The sequence below is a fragment of the Rhizophagus irregularis genome, chromosome 9, assembly GCF_026210795.1.
Source record: "Rhizophagus irregularis chromosome 9, complete sequence".
Lineage (NCBI taxonomy): Eukaryota > Fungi > Glomeromycota > Glomeromycetes > Glomerales > Glomeraceae > Rhizophagus > Rhizophagus irregularis.
Genome location: NC_089437.1, coordinates 1,046,499 through 1,058,895, shown reverse-complemented (window position 1 = coordinate 1,058,895; position 12,397 = coordinate 1,046,499). Strand labels below are relative to the sequence as shown.

Here is a 12,397-nt window from a genome sequence, read left to right as displayed (position 1 = left end):
GATATTTAAAAATGTGTTACATATCTTTCACGTTCAATACTGGCCAAAGCTAGTCTCTAGGACTGTGTAAGATATATTATTATTTTTTCCTTCCTTCAACCCTTTGCTATATAGTATCCCGAAATCTATAATTAGGAAAATTTTTCGAATTGAATTTTTTCTCACATAATATAAGTAGAAGAAACAACTGAAGTCTACTTATATCGACATGTCTACTGCAGAACCCATCCAAAAGGCCCAAAAAGCAAAAACTAATAAATTCGTTTTGATTCTAGAACAGTTCTTAGAAAGATATAACTTATCTGCTAAGTCAACTCCAGAACAATTAAGCAAACATGCTTCTGAACTTAATGCTTTACTTCCAGATTGGAAGGCCCGTAAGTGCGTTAAGGAAGCCCTTACAAGAGGCACTGAAAAAAAAGTGCATTTAGCAAAGAGCAGATAGGGGCTCTCATGCCAGATCAGAGAAATAAGATATATTCTGTCAGGAAAAGGGCCCAAGAAGTCGCTAAAAGTGAAGATAAGTGGGATATTTTCATTAATACTTTATCTTTGGGACCAAAAGGAAATAAGGATGGAGTAATTGATGATAAGGAAATGGTTGCTTCTAGCTCAAACTAATCACGATTTTGTAAGTATTTAGCAGAGTATGGGGCCGATCGTGAACTTATTGATCGCTATGCCAAAGATTCAAAGACTACTACAGCTTCCAACAAAATCCAGCAAGAGCGGACTGAGAAGTACTTGGCTAATCCAGGTAGAACTCCAGAACATTTCACCTTTGAGAAAGTGCTTAGGAGACTCCAGAATATTGATACTTCTAAAATTCCCTCTATGCAGGATCTCGCGAATGTGATAGTGATGTTGAGCATGAGGCCTGCTGAAGTATCATCTCTCTAGATTATTAATTACAAACTAGATTCCAAAGATCTGCCAGCGTGGTATAAAGCTGGTTATTCTTGGTATTGCACTGGATGTCACAAACAAAGAGATAAACCGATGCCTATGCGCTTACTCTCTATGGAAAAGGATCCAGAACGTGCTAGGGAATTACTTACCTGGATTCAAGACGCTATTAAAGCTGGGAAGTTGCGTGATCCAGTTTATACTGAAACTGGAAAGCGTAATAATGTGCCATTTGCCAAATTTATAAAGAGTTTAAAAACTAATCAGGACAAAGATGAGATTACCCCTGAGCTTCTAAGAAAAATAGGAGCTAAACATGCCTCGATGGTTCATGCCGGTCCAAATCCAACCCCTCAACATCTTGACAATCTTTCAGAAATCGCATTAAGACATAAAATTAACCATCTTGATGTGGGGAAAAATTACGCTTTAGGTGATCCAGAATCGAAGGAGCCCATATCTGATTCTGAAAATTCACCAAGCCTGGTATCTCAGCCTAAAAATGATGATTATAACCCTTTCAATGGACAGATAGCAGAAATAGATTCAATGTTAGCTGGTTTCTAAAATCCCCCTCATTCATAGAACTTTGAGGTGGTAATGTGAATATGGTTCTGAATAGTTTTTTCTTAATTTGATATATAGCTATCCACCCTGAAGATCTTTGATCGAAGGGAAGAAATGAGGCAGGATTTTTTTAGTCCGATCCTACAATGATCATCAACCCTGAGTGGCTCGGAAGATTTTTTTGCGCCCTGTGTGATAAAAAATATAGATTAGCTAACCTGTTCTAGACATGGGCATTGACCGGCACTAGATGGATTTTTGACGAATATTTCGTGCAATTGTTGAGGAGAGAGCTTCGGAAATAATGGAAGCCCCTCTCCAGTAAACATAATTTTCTTTACACTCATTTCACCATATTTCGGAAATATCACACCTGGATCATCCTCTAAGGGACCATGAAACTCCTTAAGCTTCCGGAGACATGCTCTCATATTTTCATCAACTTCTTCCGCCCTTTCTTGATTAGAATAGCCAACAATGTCGAGTTTATCCTGAATTGCTATTATATCCTCTTCCAAACACATAAACAAATTAAATATTTCACCAAATGGAATATCCGTAGAAGCTTTATTGCTTCGGAGTGCCTCTTCTAGAATGGGATTACCATCAATGTTGAGTTTCTCCTGAATCGGTATTAAATCCCCTACCAATTCTAACAACAGCTCGTAAGAATCGGCAAGTGTTTTCCCCATGAGCTCGGAATCTGGAGGCACTACTAATTCATTTGCATTGCCAGGGCCAATACCGAGTTTCTCCTGAATAGCTATTATATCCTTCTTCTTATATAAAAACAGTCCATAAAACTGAGCAAGCGTTTCGGGATTATTATTTGCCATGATTGCTATAATAAAGTAATATATTTAATGCGGAAAATTTAGCGAAGCGCCTTAAGGGCCGAGTCCGGAATACTGATCATCAACCCGGATCACCAGCTCGGAAGAATTTGCTGGGCCACTCCTGTGCGACAAAAATAAGTGGATCATCAGTCAGGTCTTGTACGACATATTAATTTTCGCATATATATGGAAAAAACATATTAACCTTTATTCTTTATTTTTTCCTGAACAATCATGAGAAAAATGTGAAAGGAGGTCTACATGCAACACAGGACCAACTCCAAAAGTAAATAGTTACGGCAAAAACATATGCTATGAAGGGCTGAGGACTTTAGAATTTCGAGATCGCCAGGCGTAAAGCCAACTATATGTGTTTCCGGTAGATCTCCATGTGAAAAGGTATGAAGATTCCATTTGCAAGTGCCTTCATAGAACTCTTGGCATCATACGACAATGCTAATCACTATTCTTATCTCCTTAACTTCGGCTTGGCGCTCTTTTTTCCCAGCAAGATATAAAGCATGTAGAGGTACGTGGAAGTTCAGCCAACTTTCCGCAAAAATAATTGAGGTATGTATATGCCAGAAGTCATGTTTACTGCAAGCGACAATTTCTCACAACGAGCCCTTACATTCCAGAAAACGAAAATATGGCCAATATTACTCTCAACTGCCTTATAATTCCCACCGGTCGCTTCACTGGAATTCCAAACAATAATGTCACTCTAATAGTTACAATCCCTCTTGGAAATGCGGTCAGAAACCTCCACACTCAGATTCAGCAACTGCTACCACAGCCATTCAGAAACGTTCCATTTTATCTTCGCGCATATCGCCTTGGACCTGTAAAATACGTTGCTATGCGAGAAGGGAGCTTGATTTCTGATTTTTTCGATGAGAATCTCACTGCGGACGTTTGCCATATTCTTGTAGAGGAGGATGTATATGGTTATTATAACTAGTATGCGATATAGTCGCAATTTTTATGTATTGTAGGCCGGGTTCCGGCAACGTTTTATTTCATAAATAAAGTATTATTTTATCGAACGTATATGAGAAACGGGTCACGTGTGATGATGCAATGCCTGTGCTACATAAAATCATATATTAACGCTTGCTTTTCCCAGAAGTAAATTTTTATTTCACTCCGGAACGTAACACTATTTTTTTTTATCCGAGCCCAATATCCCTATAAAAACGTAACACTATGTCTGAAACTAGTACACCTTTTACTCCAGCTTCCACCTCTACTACTGTTGCTGGAAATGAGACAGTCTCGTTGGCGGACGAAATTAAAAAATATAAAACGAAAGAGCTTATAGATTTCTTGCATAAGGAAGAGGACTTAGAGCTTGAACCGGAAGATTATAATCGAGAAAGAGAGAATAAATGGCCGGGACTTTCTCAAGGCGACTAAGCAAGATTTTCGAGATTATGGCATGAAGGGAGGACCTGCGTCAAGGCTTGCGGACTTCGCTAAGGAGTGTAAGGAGAAAAAGAAGCGTGCGTTTTCCTCATACCGCAGTTTGGAGGAAGTGTTAGAAAAATACGGCATTAAGAGTAGTAGTATAACGAGCATCCCCCAGTTCACACCAGGTAAGTTATGCACATGCCAACCTTTTTTCGTTACGAATAACAACTCACGTATTCTGAATTTATAGTCCCCACCCAATCGATGAAAAATCTCCAGAGCTTAAGCTCTGCATTGATGACATTCTTCGTAGGATAAAAAACATGGGGCCAGTCGTAGATAGTAATGAGGCTATGCGTTGCGAATACATTTCTACAATCCTTCATACTGCTGTCAGCATCCTCGGAGGATTGGTAATCTTGCCTCAGATGAATGTATCTGGTGAAGAAAGTTCCGGCCGTGTAGATTATGCGATCAAGAAAATACTGGATGATTTGCTCGAAGAAATAATATGCATAACCGAAGGAAAGCAAAACCAGCCAGGGAAAGGAGTGGCTCAGAACCTTATGCAATGTCGAAGTTCGTGCGAAGTAAGTAATACCTTTTTTATGTCTAGCCTCCATTCGACTATCCTTCTATCAGAATATACTAACCAATCGTCATCTGTAAACATAGATGAACTTAGATACGCTCAAGAAAAAGCGTACGGCTGATGAAGCATTCGAGGAGTATGAATATGTCTATGGTATCGTCACAACAGGTGAGAAAATGACTCTAGTGAAGGTTTCTGTTTCGCTTTTGCAACACTAACTCTCACAATTTCTTAGCCACGGACTGGTATTTCATTCTACATAGCACCGAGGCTATCTATTGTACGAGCAAGACTGAGTATCGCATCTCTCTGACTGAACCGACTTGCGCAAGAATGTGAAGAGGATTTTAGGGGTTATAGTGGGTTTGTTAAAAGATAGGGTATCAGCTAGTGAAGAACCTGCAAATAAGAAGCGCCGTGTAGAAGAGATAATCAAGAAAAAAATAATTGTATAGGACACTAGCATAGACGTCATGTATCACGGGCTACGTCCCGAACATTTGTATTTATTTTTTTGCATGTAATAATAAAGCAATTTTACATTTACCACGTACATGTAACATTGAATAATTCTTTCGTGTATGAAAATATTATCTATCATGTCATCTGATCTTAAAGTATTGATCACTGAACTTGAGGCTAAGATAACTGATGAGAAAGCTAGGTTTGAAGTATTGATCACTAAACTAAAGCAGGATCAGGCAGAAATAGATGCTAGAATTTTAAAACTAGAGCAGGATCAGGCAGAGAGAGAAGATAAGAAAAATCGCAAATTCCAGACTAGATGTATCCAGATAGCTAAGGAAATTCTTAATGAGGAATCTATTATCGAATATCGCCCTCCTTTCTTAAATGGATTAGAGCTTGATGCTTTCTTCCAAAAATATCGAATTGCATTAGAGGTGCAAGGGGCTCAGCATCGACTTCATAGCACTAGCTGGTATAAGGATGTTAAAAAACTCGAAGATATTGTTAATCGTGATCGGAAAAAATGATGCATGTGTCAAGATAATGGAATTTTCCTTCTTGAAGTATGGTATGACAAAAAACTGGATATTGTTGTTCCAGAAAGGATACGAAAAATTAAGGAATTTGTTAATCAGGCATCCAAAAGCTTCGATCTTCTATAATTAATATATGTAACTCCACATTTAAATTGTAGATAAATTTTCGCATGATTACGTGCAGACGCAAAATGATTCGATACTTTTGATATCCTCTCTCTCAAACAAATGATACAGTACCATGATTTTGACTATCTTTACACTATCATGACTTCGGCCCCCCTTTATCATCGAGTTCAACAAGAAAGTCTTAGATAAAAGTCTTGAGGCATATCTAAACATTGTGTCATGGTATGAAAAAGGTTTATAAAGTATAGCGTATTCAGAAACTGATTTAGCTGGCTTACAAGTAATAATTATTAATTTCAGTTCGTTCGGCTCAGGAATCACTGCTAATGTCAGGATATTATATGGTTTAAAGGCGTACGAGAAGTAGATTTTTCTGAATTGTATATTTCAATTTTCAAGCACGAATATTTTATTCGATAATTTGAGTAGGGGAATTAAATTATATATTTAGCAATTCGATAGGGGAATTAAATTATATATTTAGCAATTACAAGCAGATATTATATCATTTTTGTTTTGAATATAGAATTGTTACAATGTAAAATAGTAAATTATTTAATATTATTTTTGTTTCTAATCTTCTGATCTTTAAGCAATATATAAAGTCATCTTGATTCCGTTATTTTTTTTTCTTTTTCTTCCTTGAGCGTTTATTTTTTGTGCCTTTTTTTGTGCCTTTTTCTTTAAGAGAATCTGGTATTAAAGAATCTAAAAAGAAGAAACTTAATTAAAAAAAAATCCCACATCTTTACTCCCATTATTAAATCACAGCCAAGAAATGACAGTATTAATTTTAAAATAAATAACAATGCCTATGGACATACCTTTGGATTCTTCATACACGACACCATCTTCTACAGTCCATATGACAAGATCTTCATATGGAATCACATCTTCAAGTGAATTCCCTACTGGCCATAACACCTGTTCCATATCCTCCCATTGAAAAACCCGTTTGTAGCAATCAATAAAGAGCAACCCACATGACAATCCTCCAATTACAATAATATGGTTAAATCCAAATTTTGCGACGCATCTATAGTAACAGCCAAGCTTTTCTGGATCAGCGCTATTGGTGGGTAAATCATACGAAATAGAAGATGCTAAATTGCGACGGACGGATTCGTCAACAAACGTATCAACTATCATACATGAACTATCATCGCCCAGCCCCTTCGATTCAACTCGTCTGCTAGTTTTTTGCAAAATGCACATGGTTTCATCGCGAGCATTGTTTTCATTTCTATGGATAGGGAGTATATAATTGCACGGTTTCGCCTTGTATTTTTCTCCCGCCCGGTTAGCATCTCCTAACACGCACACTCTGCACAGTTCCCAAATTGATGCTTGCATGTCATTAATTCTTCGGGTATTAGTACAAATTTCAGAGAACTTGACAATATCTTCATACTTTCTATTCTCATGTCGATTGCATATTTGTTCATGATAATCGTTCAACCAATTGTCGAGCTTTGATAAACTTGCCATACAAATAATTTGGAAAAGAAAGAGATTAGATTGATAATCGGACAATAGTTTGGAAAAGAAAGAGATTAGATTGATAATCAGGCTGATCTTTAACCCTTTAAGTACTAATTAATACGTTATAATCATTGTAATAGTTAGATGACTTATTAATTCTAAAAATAGTTATTTTCCGTCATCTCATCATGAAGGGCTATGATTCTTATGAATCATTGTTTAAACCTTTTTTGGGTAATGGGCGACAAGTATACATGTGAGTGAGACTGTTTCAAGTAAATGTAAAGATATAAAATTTCGATAATATAGTTATTGAGTATGATATATACCTTCGATGGTGTATAGTATAGTATAAAAAAACTATACTGTATAGATAAAAGCTATACTATATAAAATAAATAAAAAATTATACTGTATGGATAAAAACTATACTGTATAGATATTTGTCAACTATACTATACAACATCGGGAGGTATATATCATACTCAATATCGTTTAACCGTAAAATTTTGGAATCAGCAACTTCATCATCAGCCAATGAAACGATCCCAGAGGGATTATCATCTCACTCCAACGATATGATAGTATCGGATACGGAATTATGAGAACTTGTATGTCAAGGTCTCATAGTCGATGAAGTTCACGAAGTATTATCATACGATCGAAAAAACATGCCTTGGATTGATAACTTTATTAATCTTTCGATTAAGCTCAAAAACCAATGCGATGATCCAAGAGAAAAAGCATATCACTGCTTAATGAAGGAGGTATTTAATGCGAAGGTCTTTCATGAAGCATCCATTCAAGCTGGTCATATTTTTAAAGCAGAATATCTTAGAAATAAAATAGACGACCACATAGTGGATTTCATTATTCAAATAGGGGAGGGTAAAAAAGGGTGGTTAAGTCGTAGGTCAGTTGCGACACTACACAAAGTGACATTCACAGAAAAAGTGGTAGATTTGCTTAATAATGCCGAAAATAAAGGTCCTGAAGCTCGAGGATAAATAATCATTTTCTAAAGGTATATTTTCTTTCAAAATCACGTAGATATCATGTAAACGTCATCTCCTGTGATTTAACTATGCCCTGTTATTTACGCAGTACTCTTATTTTTAGATCCAGATATCCTATTTTTGTAATAATGGCCGATCAACAGAGTGCTATTTTTGTAATAATGAAGCCAGGCCAAGATGCCGTCAGATATTTTGCAAATCTTTAGGGTCAGATCGTGGGTCAGATCGCGGGTCAGATCATGGTGTCAGATCAATAATTAATCCGGTAGTGATATTTGGAAAGTTCTGGCATAATTTGCCTATTATGTTTTTTTTTGCTCAAAAGTTCTGGCATGATTTCCATTTGTGGATTGATTTGAATCAGCCATTTGCAGATCTACATTATTTAATTAGCTTATTGGGATTAGCACAATGATTAGTGCTCCAAAACGAGTTAAGTTGACTCACGAGTTGGTCGAGTCAAGTCAAGTCAAGTCAAGTTCGATTTGATAATTTTCCCAAATTGATATGACGAGTCGAGTCACGAGTTAATCACGAGTCGAGTCGATTTTGATCTGAAATCGAAATTGACTCAACTCGTGTAACCCAAATTGAAATCGATACGTAATACGTAAATTTTTTTAGATTATTCATAACGATCTTTTTTTTATATCGATTATATCGATTTTTTTTCCTTCGAGTATTACAACTTCCCAATTTATATGTTAATCAGTTTAAAATGACTGAAAATTTAAGTTCTGGTGGTTCTTCACAAACTACTAGTACTGTTAGGTCTCATTTTACGTTGGTTGAGGAATCAACAAAAGCCCAATGTAATTACTGCGAATGAGTATATTGTTTGTAATATATTTTTAATCATTTTTGTATATAAAATTGTGTCAATTTAAATAATTAAGCGCTAAGTATAAGTGAGCTAGCGGAAACACAACAAATCTTCACAAACACTTATAAAGGAAACATCCCAGTAAAGTTGAACATGAAGCAGAAAGCACTGGTGAAATGGATAAGTTTGTTACGAAAGAAATACCTGTAAGTTTATTTCCTTTCTGCTTTTTATATTAGTCATTTAAATTAGGGCCAGGACATATATTACCTAATATTTTAGGGGGTGGGTGGGTGGCAGGGGATCTTAGGTTACACAGTTTATTATAAATCACGTGATATTAGTGGCTTAGATTTTATACATGCTTTATTAAAAAAATTTTCAGTATATACGACTATCATTCTTTATCTGACATGCAATCTCTTAAATATGTTTCGTCAAAGAGAGGTTGCTTTTGCTGTGATGGAAGAAGAGAGAAATCGTCAAGGACTCTCGAATTTTGTTCTCTAGATTTCCCTTTAGGTCGTCCACGGCTGACAGGATGCAACGTTTTTTTGTGGTTCGTTAAATAAGTAAGTTGGAAAATACTTATTGCACGCGGAGCAACAAAGACGCGAATAGGCTGTCTGATCACACTAGTCGAAATAAGGCAAATCGGAAGTAAGGCAAATCGGCCAAATTTCGGCCAAATTTTAGATAAATTTCGGATATGATCGATAATCGGCTGCATATCAGATGACATTCGGCATAGCCAATTTGCGGTGCAAATTCCGATATTTGTTTCAAATTCCGATGTTTGCACATTATAATATTTCGACATTCCGATAATTATATTATATGTAAATTTGACATTTAATAATTCTGATATTTGTATTGTATTGTTTTAACATTTAATAAATTCCGATATTTGTATTATTTGAAATTTGTATTGTTTTAACATTTAATAAATTCCGATATTTGTATTATTTGAAATTTGTATTATTTTGAAATTTAATAAATTCCGATATTTGTATTATTTGAAATTATATGTCATTTCATCAAAATAAAGTTCGAAAAAGATACTAATTTCAGCAAATATGAAATTTTCTATTGACTGGATTTACCGCTAAATAGACGTTTGAACTTCTCCTGCCTGAAATTCGGTATTTCGTTGGTATAAATCGGCCAAAAATATGATGAACTGGAATAATACAGTCGCGGGATTCTGGGTAAAACTTGGTACTCCATAATTCAACATTGCATATTTCGTCATCTCTAACTCTGAAATGATACCGAATATTTGATGATTCTGCAGGTTTATACCAGCGAATAAATGCTAGATTATGTTCGGATAACCCATCCGGCAAATTAACGGCATGTGTAAAAAAGTATTGGACTTGTCCAGGATAGCAATCGATATCACCACTTTCTGTCATAAATTTTGCCAAGATAAATGAGCTTTTTACATGACGTGATGATATTGAAGAGCCGAATATTTCAGAACCAATTCGGCACCTTCCAAATTGATTCATTTTAACTTGAACTATTATCGAATCTTCTGCACCCTCTCCAAATGGTTTCCGAAATTCTATCGTTTCGTAGCTCGCCATGTAGTATTCAACTATTAAGTCAAGCATATCACTTGACATTACAATATCGTTAAATACTGGTCTGAGCATTTCGCCCGGAAATGCTTCTTTTCCTGTTGAGTGGGTCGATTCATGAATGTTTCTTAAAGTCAACCAAAATCGCCTCATTTCATCAGCAGAAAATTGGTCGGCTTCTGATAGAGAGCCAACAGATGGTCTATTACTAATCAAATCTAGGCCCTTTGATTCCACGCCGGAATTAATGATATTACTGATTTGATTATCAAACATCAGGCGGCGCATAATTTCCGGTTCAATTTTCCTTCTGCTATTCGGAAAAGAGCCTAAATTTATTTTAAACAAAAGTTGATAAAAATGCATTATTTTAGAAAGTAACAAGAATATTTAAAATATTATACCTAGCATGCCATTCATGCGCTCAAAGGAAAAACACCAGAATGTATATAAAGGTCCATAGTCGAGTGAGCATTCACATAAGTGAAGTGATAAATGTAAATTTGGTGTGATTTTATCACGACCGTAATTTTCTTCTATCAACTTCACTAGGTTAATTAGCCTCTGATGCGCCTCTCTCATGAAATCGACTTCTACAATTCGACTTACTGAAATTGAACAAATTCTCACAAAATTCACAAGAATCTTCTGGTCATTCTTAAAAAGATGTTCCCAGAGAGAGACCGTTGCATATATTGTAAAAAATATTCGCCATTGATCCGCAGTAAAATTTGAAAACCCATCTCCACAATCGACTTTTCCCGGGATTCGACCCAAGTCAGCTGGAACTTTAAATTCATCCATTTTTTTCTGAACTGTTTTCAAAATATGTGTTGTTAATACGCCATTTTCGATCCAAAGTCTTCTTACAATCCATTTTGCGATGCCCAGAAACAAGCAGTGCATCGGGTCGATTGTAATGAACCGAATTGGATTGAAATATGGTAAACGCAATAATTCGGACCATCTAACTTCAGTTTGCTTTACAAATCGCTTTCTTGCTGCGTCCGAATTACAGCGTCTCCATCCTATAGCATCTTGACGATGTTGAGCCAAATCACGGCAAGTAAACCATTCGTCTATTTCATTTATCCCAGCGAAATTATGCTGCCGATTTTCATAATTCGCCTTCTTTTCGCATCTATGACACGACACCAAAGCGGAAATATGTCCGCAAATTTTTCTTGCAGCCGGTATGTCACATGAAACAAGAATCAGAGCTGCGCGAATTCTTTTTCCTTCTTGACATTCATACATCAGGAAATTTTATAGCGCGAAAAATTGCGTAAGTTTACGATTTTGTAAGTTTATGAAAGTTTATGGCATAATATTTCGAAAAATTTCAAAATATTACGTAAGTTTACAATTTCGTAAGATTTATGTGATATTACGGTTAAAATATTACGTAAGTTTACAATATCGTAAGATTTACGCAATATTACGGTCAAAATATTCTGCAAATTTACGAAACTGTAAACCTGCGTAATATTACGGTTGAAATATTTCGAAAATTTACGAGACTGTAAATCTGCGTAATATTACGGTTAAAATATTTCGAAAATTTACGAAACTGTAAACCTGCGTAATATTACGGTTGAAATATTTCGAAAATTTACGAGACTGTAAATCTGCGTAATATTACGGTTAAAATATTTCGAAAATTTACGAGACTGTAAACCTGCGTAATATTACGGTTGAAATATTTCGAAAATTTACGAGACTGTAAACCTGCGTAATATTACGGTTAAAATATTTCGAAAATTTACGAAACTGTAAACCTGCGTAATATTACGGTTGAAATATTTCGAAAATTTACGAGACTGTAAACCTGCGTAATATTCCGTTTTGAAAATTTACGAGATTGTAAACTGCGTATGCAGTAAAACGTATACAAGGGGCATGTGATACTATTGAATAATCAAAAATAATATCAACACCTTTTCTTTTATATAAACACCTTTTTTTTTAAGTTTGGGAAAGCAAATTTATTTTTATTTACGAATTTTTTATTATTTACAATTTTTATGTTAAAAATTAAAGTAAATTCTA

At 35.5% G+C, this 12,397-nt stretch overlaps 8 protein-coding genes across 10 annotated transcripts; 6 read left to right on the top strand and 2 right to left on the bottom strand.

Annotated features, from left to right (window-relative positions):
* Nucleotides 1–208: 208 nt before the first annotated feature.
* On the top strand, nt 209–900 carry OCT59_029257 (uncharacterized protein; the record flags this gene model as incomplete). 2 transcript variants are annotated; one of them, XM_066142664.1, is made up of 3 exons in its annotated part: nt 209–377; nt 446–579; nt 637–900. In XM_066142664.1, the coding sequence occupies 3 exons, from the start codon at nt 209–211 to the stop codon at nt 898–900; spliced, it is 567 nt and encodes a 188-aa protein (XP_065994588.1). The 2 variants fall into 2 exon arrangements, with proteins under 2 accessions (XP_065994588.1, XP_065994589.1); XM_066142665.1 differs by lacking the exon at nt 209–377 and having other exon boundaries at nt 454–579.
* Nucleotides 901–999: 99 nt separating this feature from the next.
* OCT59_029256 (uncharacterized protein) lies at nt 1,000–1,473 on the top strand (the record flags this gene model as incomplete). Its single annotated transcript, XM_025319558.2, has 1 exon — nt 1,000–1,473. The coding sequence occupies one exon, from the start codon at nt 1,000–1,002 to the stop codon at nt 1,471–1,473; it is 474 nt and encodes a 157-aa protein (XP_025173496.2).
* Nucleotides 1,474–1,682: 209 nt separating this feature from the next.
* On the bottom strand, nt 1,683–2,309 carry OCT59_029255 (uncharacterized protein; the record flags this gene model as incomplete). The annotated part of the gene is made up of 1 exon (XM_066142647.1): nt 1,683–2,309. One exon carries the CDS (start codon nt 2,307–2,309, stop codon nt 1,683–1,685), a length of 627 nt encoding a protein of 208 aa, XP_065994587.1.
* Nucleotides 2,310–3,168: 859 nt separating this feature from the next.
* OCT59_029254 (uncharacterized protein) lies at nt 3,169–4,037 on the top strand (the record flags this gene model as incomplete). Its single annotated transcript, XM_066142637.1, has 3 exons — nt 3,169–3,269; nt 3,834–3,904; nt 3,970–4,037. The coding sequence occupies 3 exons, from the start codon at nt 3,169–3,171 to the stop codon at nt 4,035–4,037; spliced, it is 240 nt and encodes a 79-aa protein (XP_065994586.1).
* Nucleotides 4,038–4,285: 248 nt separating this feature from the next.
* Nucleotides 4,286–4,650, top strand: OCT59_029253 (uncharacterized protein; the record flags this gene model as incomplete). Its single annotated transcript, XM_025319557.2, has 3 exons — nt 4,286–4,309; nt 4,395–4,479; nt 4,547–4,650. 3 exons carry the CDS (start codon nt 4,286–4,288, stop codon nt 4,648–4,650), a joined length of 213 nt encoding a protein of 70 aa, XP_025173495.2.
* Nucleotides 4,651–5,822: 1,172 nt separating this feature from the next.
* Nucleotides 5,823–6,932, bottom strand: OCT59_029252 (uncharacterized protein; the record flags this gene model as incomplete). The annotated part of the gene is made up of 2 exons (XM_025319556.2): nt 5,823–6,152; nt 6,269–6,932. 2 exons carry the CDS (start codon nt 6,930–6,932, stop codon nt 6,064–6,066), a joined length of 753 nt encoding a protein of 250 aa, XP_025173493.1. The 3' UTR covers nt 5,823–6,063.
* Nucleotides 6,933–7,597: 665 nt separating this feature from the next.
* On the top strand, nt 7,598–7,933 carry OCT59_029251 (uncharacterized protein; the record flags this gene model as incomplete). Its single annotated transcript, XM_066142608.1, has 1 exon — nt 7,598–7,933. The coding sequence occupies one exon, from the start codon at nt 7,598–7,600 to the stop codon at nt 7,931–7,933; it is 336 nt and encodes a 111-aa protein (XP_065994585.1).
* A 727-nt stretch (nt 7,934–8,660) lies between these two features.
* On the top strand, nt 8,661–9,337 carry OCT59_029250 (uncharacterized protein; the record flags this gene model as incomplete). Of its 2 annotated transcripts, none has more annotated exons than XM_066142601.1 (3): nt 8,661–8,754; nt 8,839–8,971; nt 9,151–9,337. In XM_066142601.1, the coding sequence occupies 3 exons, from the start codon at nt 8,661–8,663 to the stop codon at nt 9,335–9,337; spliced, it is 414 nt and encodes a 137-aa protein (XP_065994584.1). The 2 variants fall into 2 exon arrangements, with proteins under 2 accessions (XP_065994584.1, XP_065994583.1); XM_066142600.1 differs by having other exon boundaries at nt 9,209–9,275.
* Nucleotides 9,338–12,397: the final 3,060 nt, after the last annotated feature.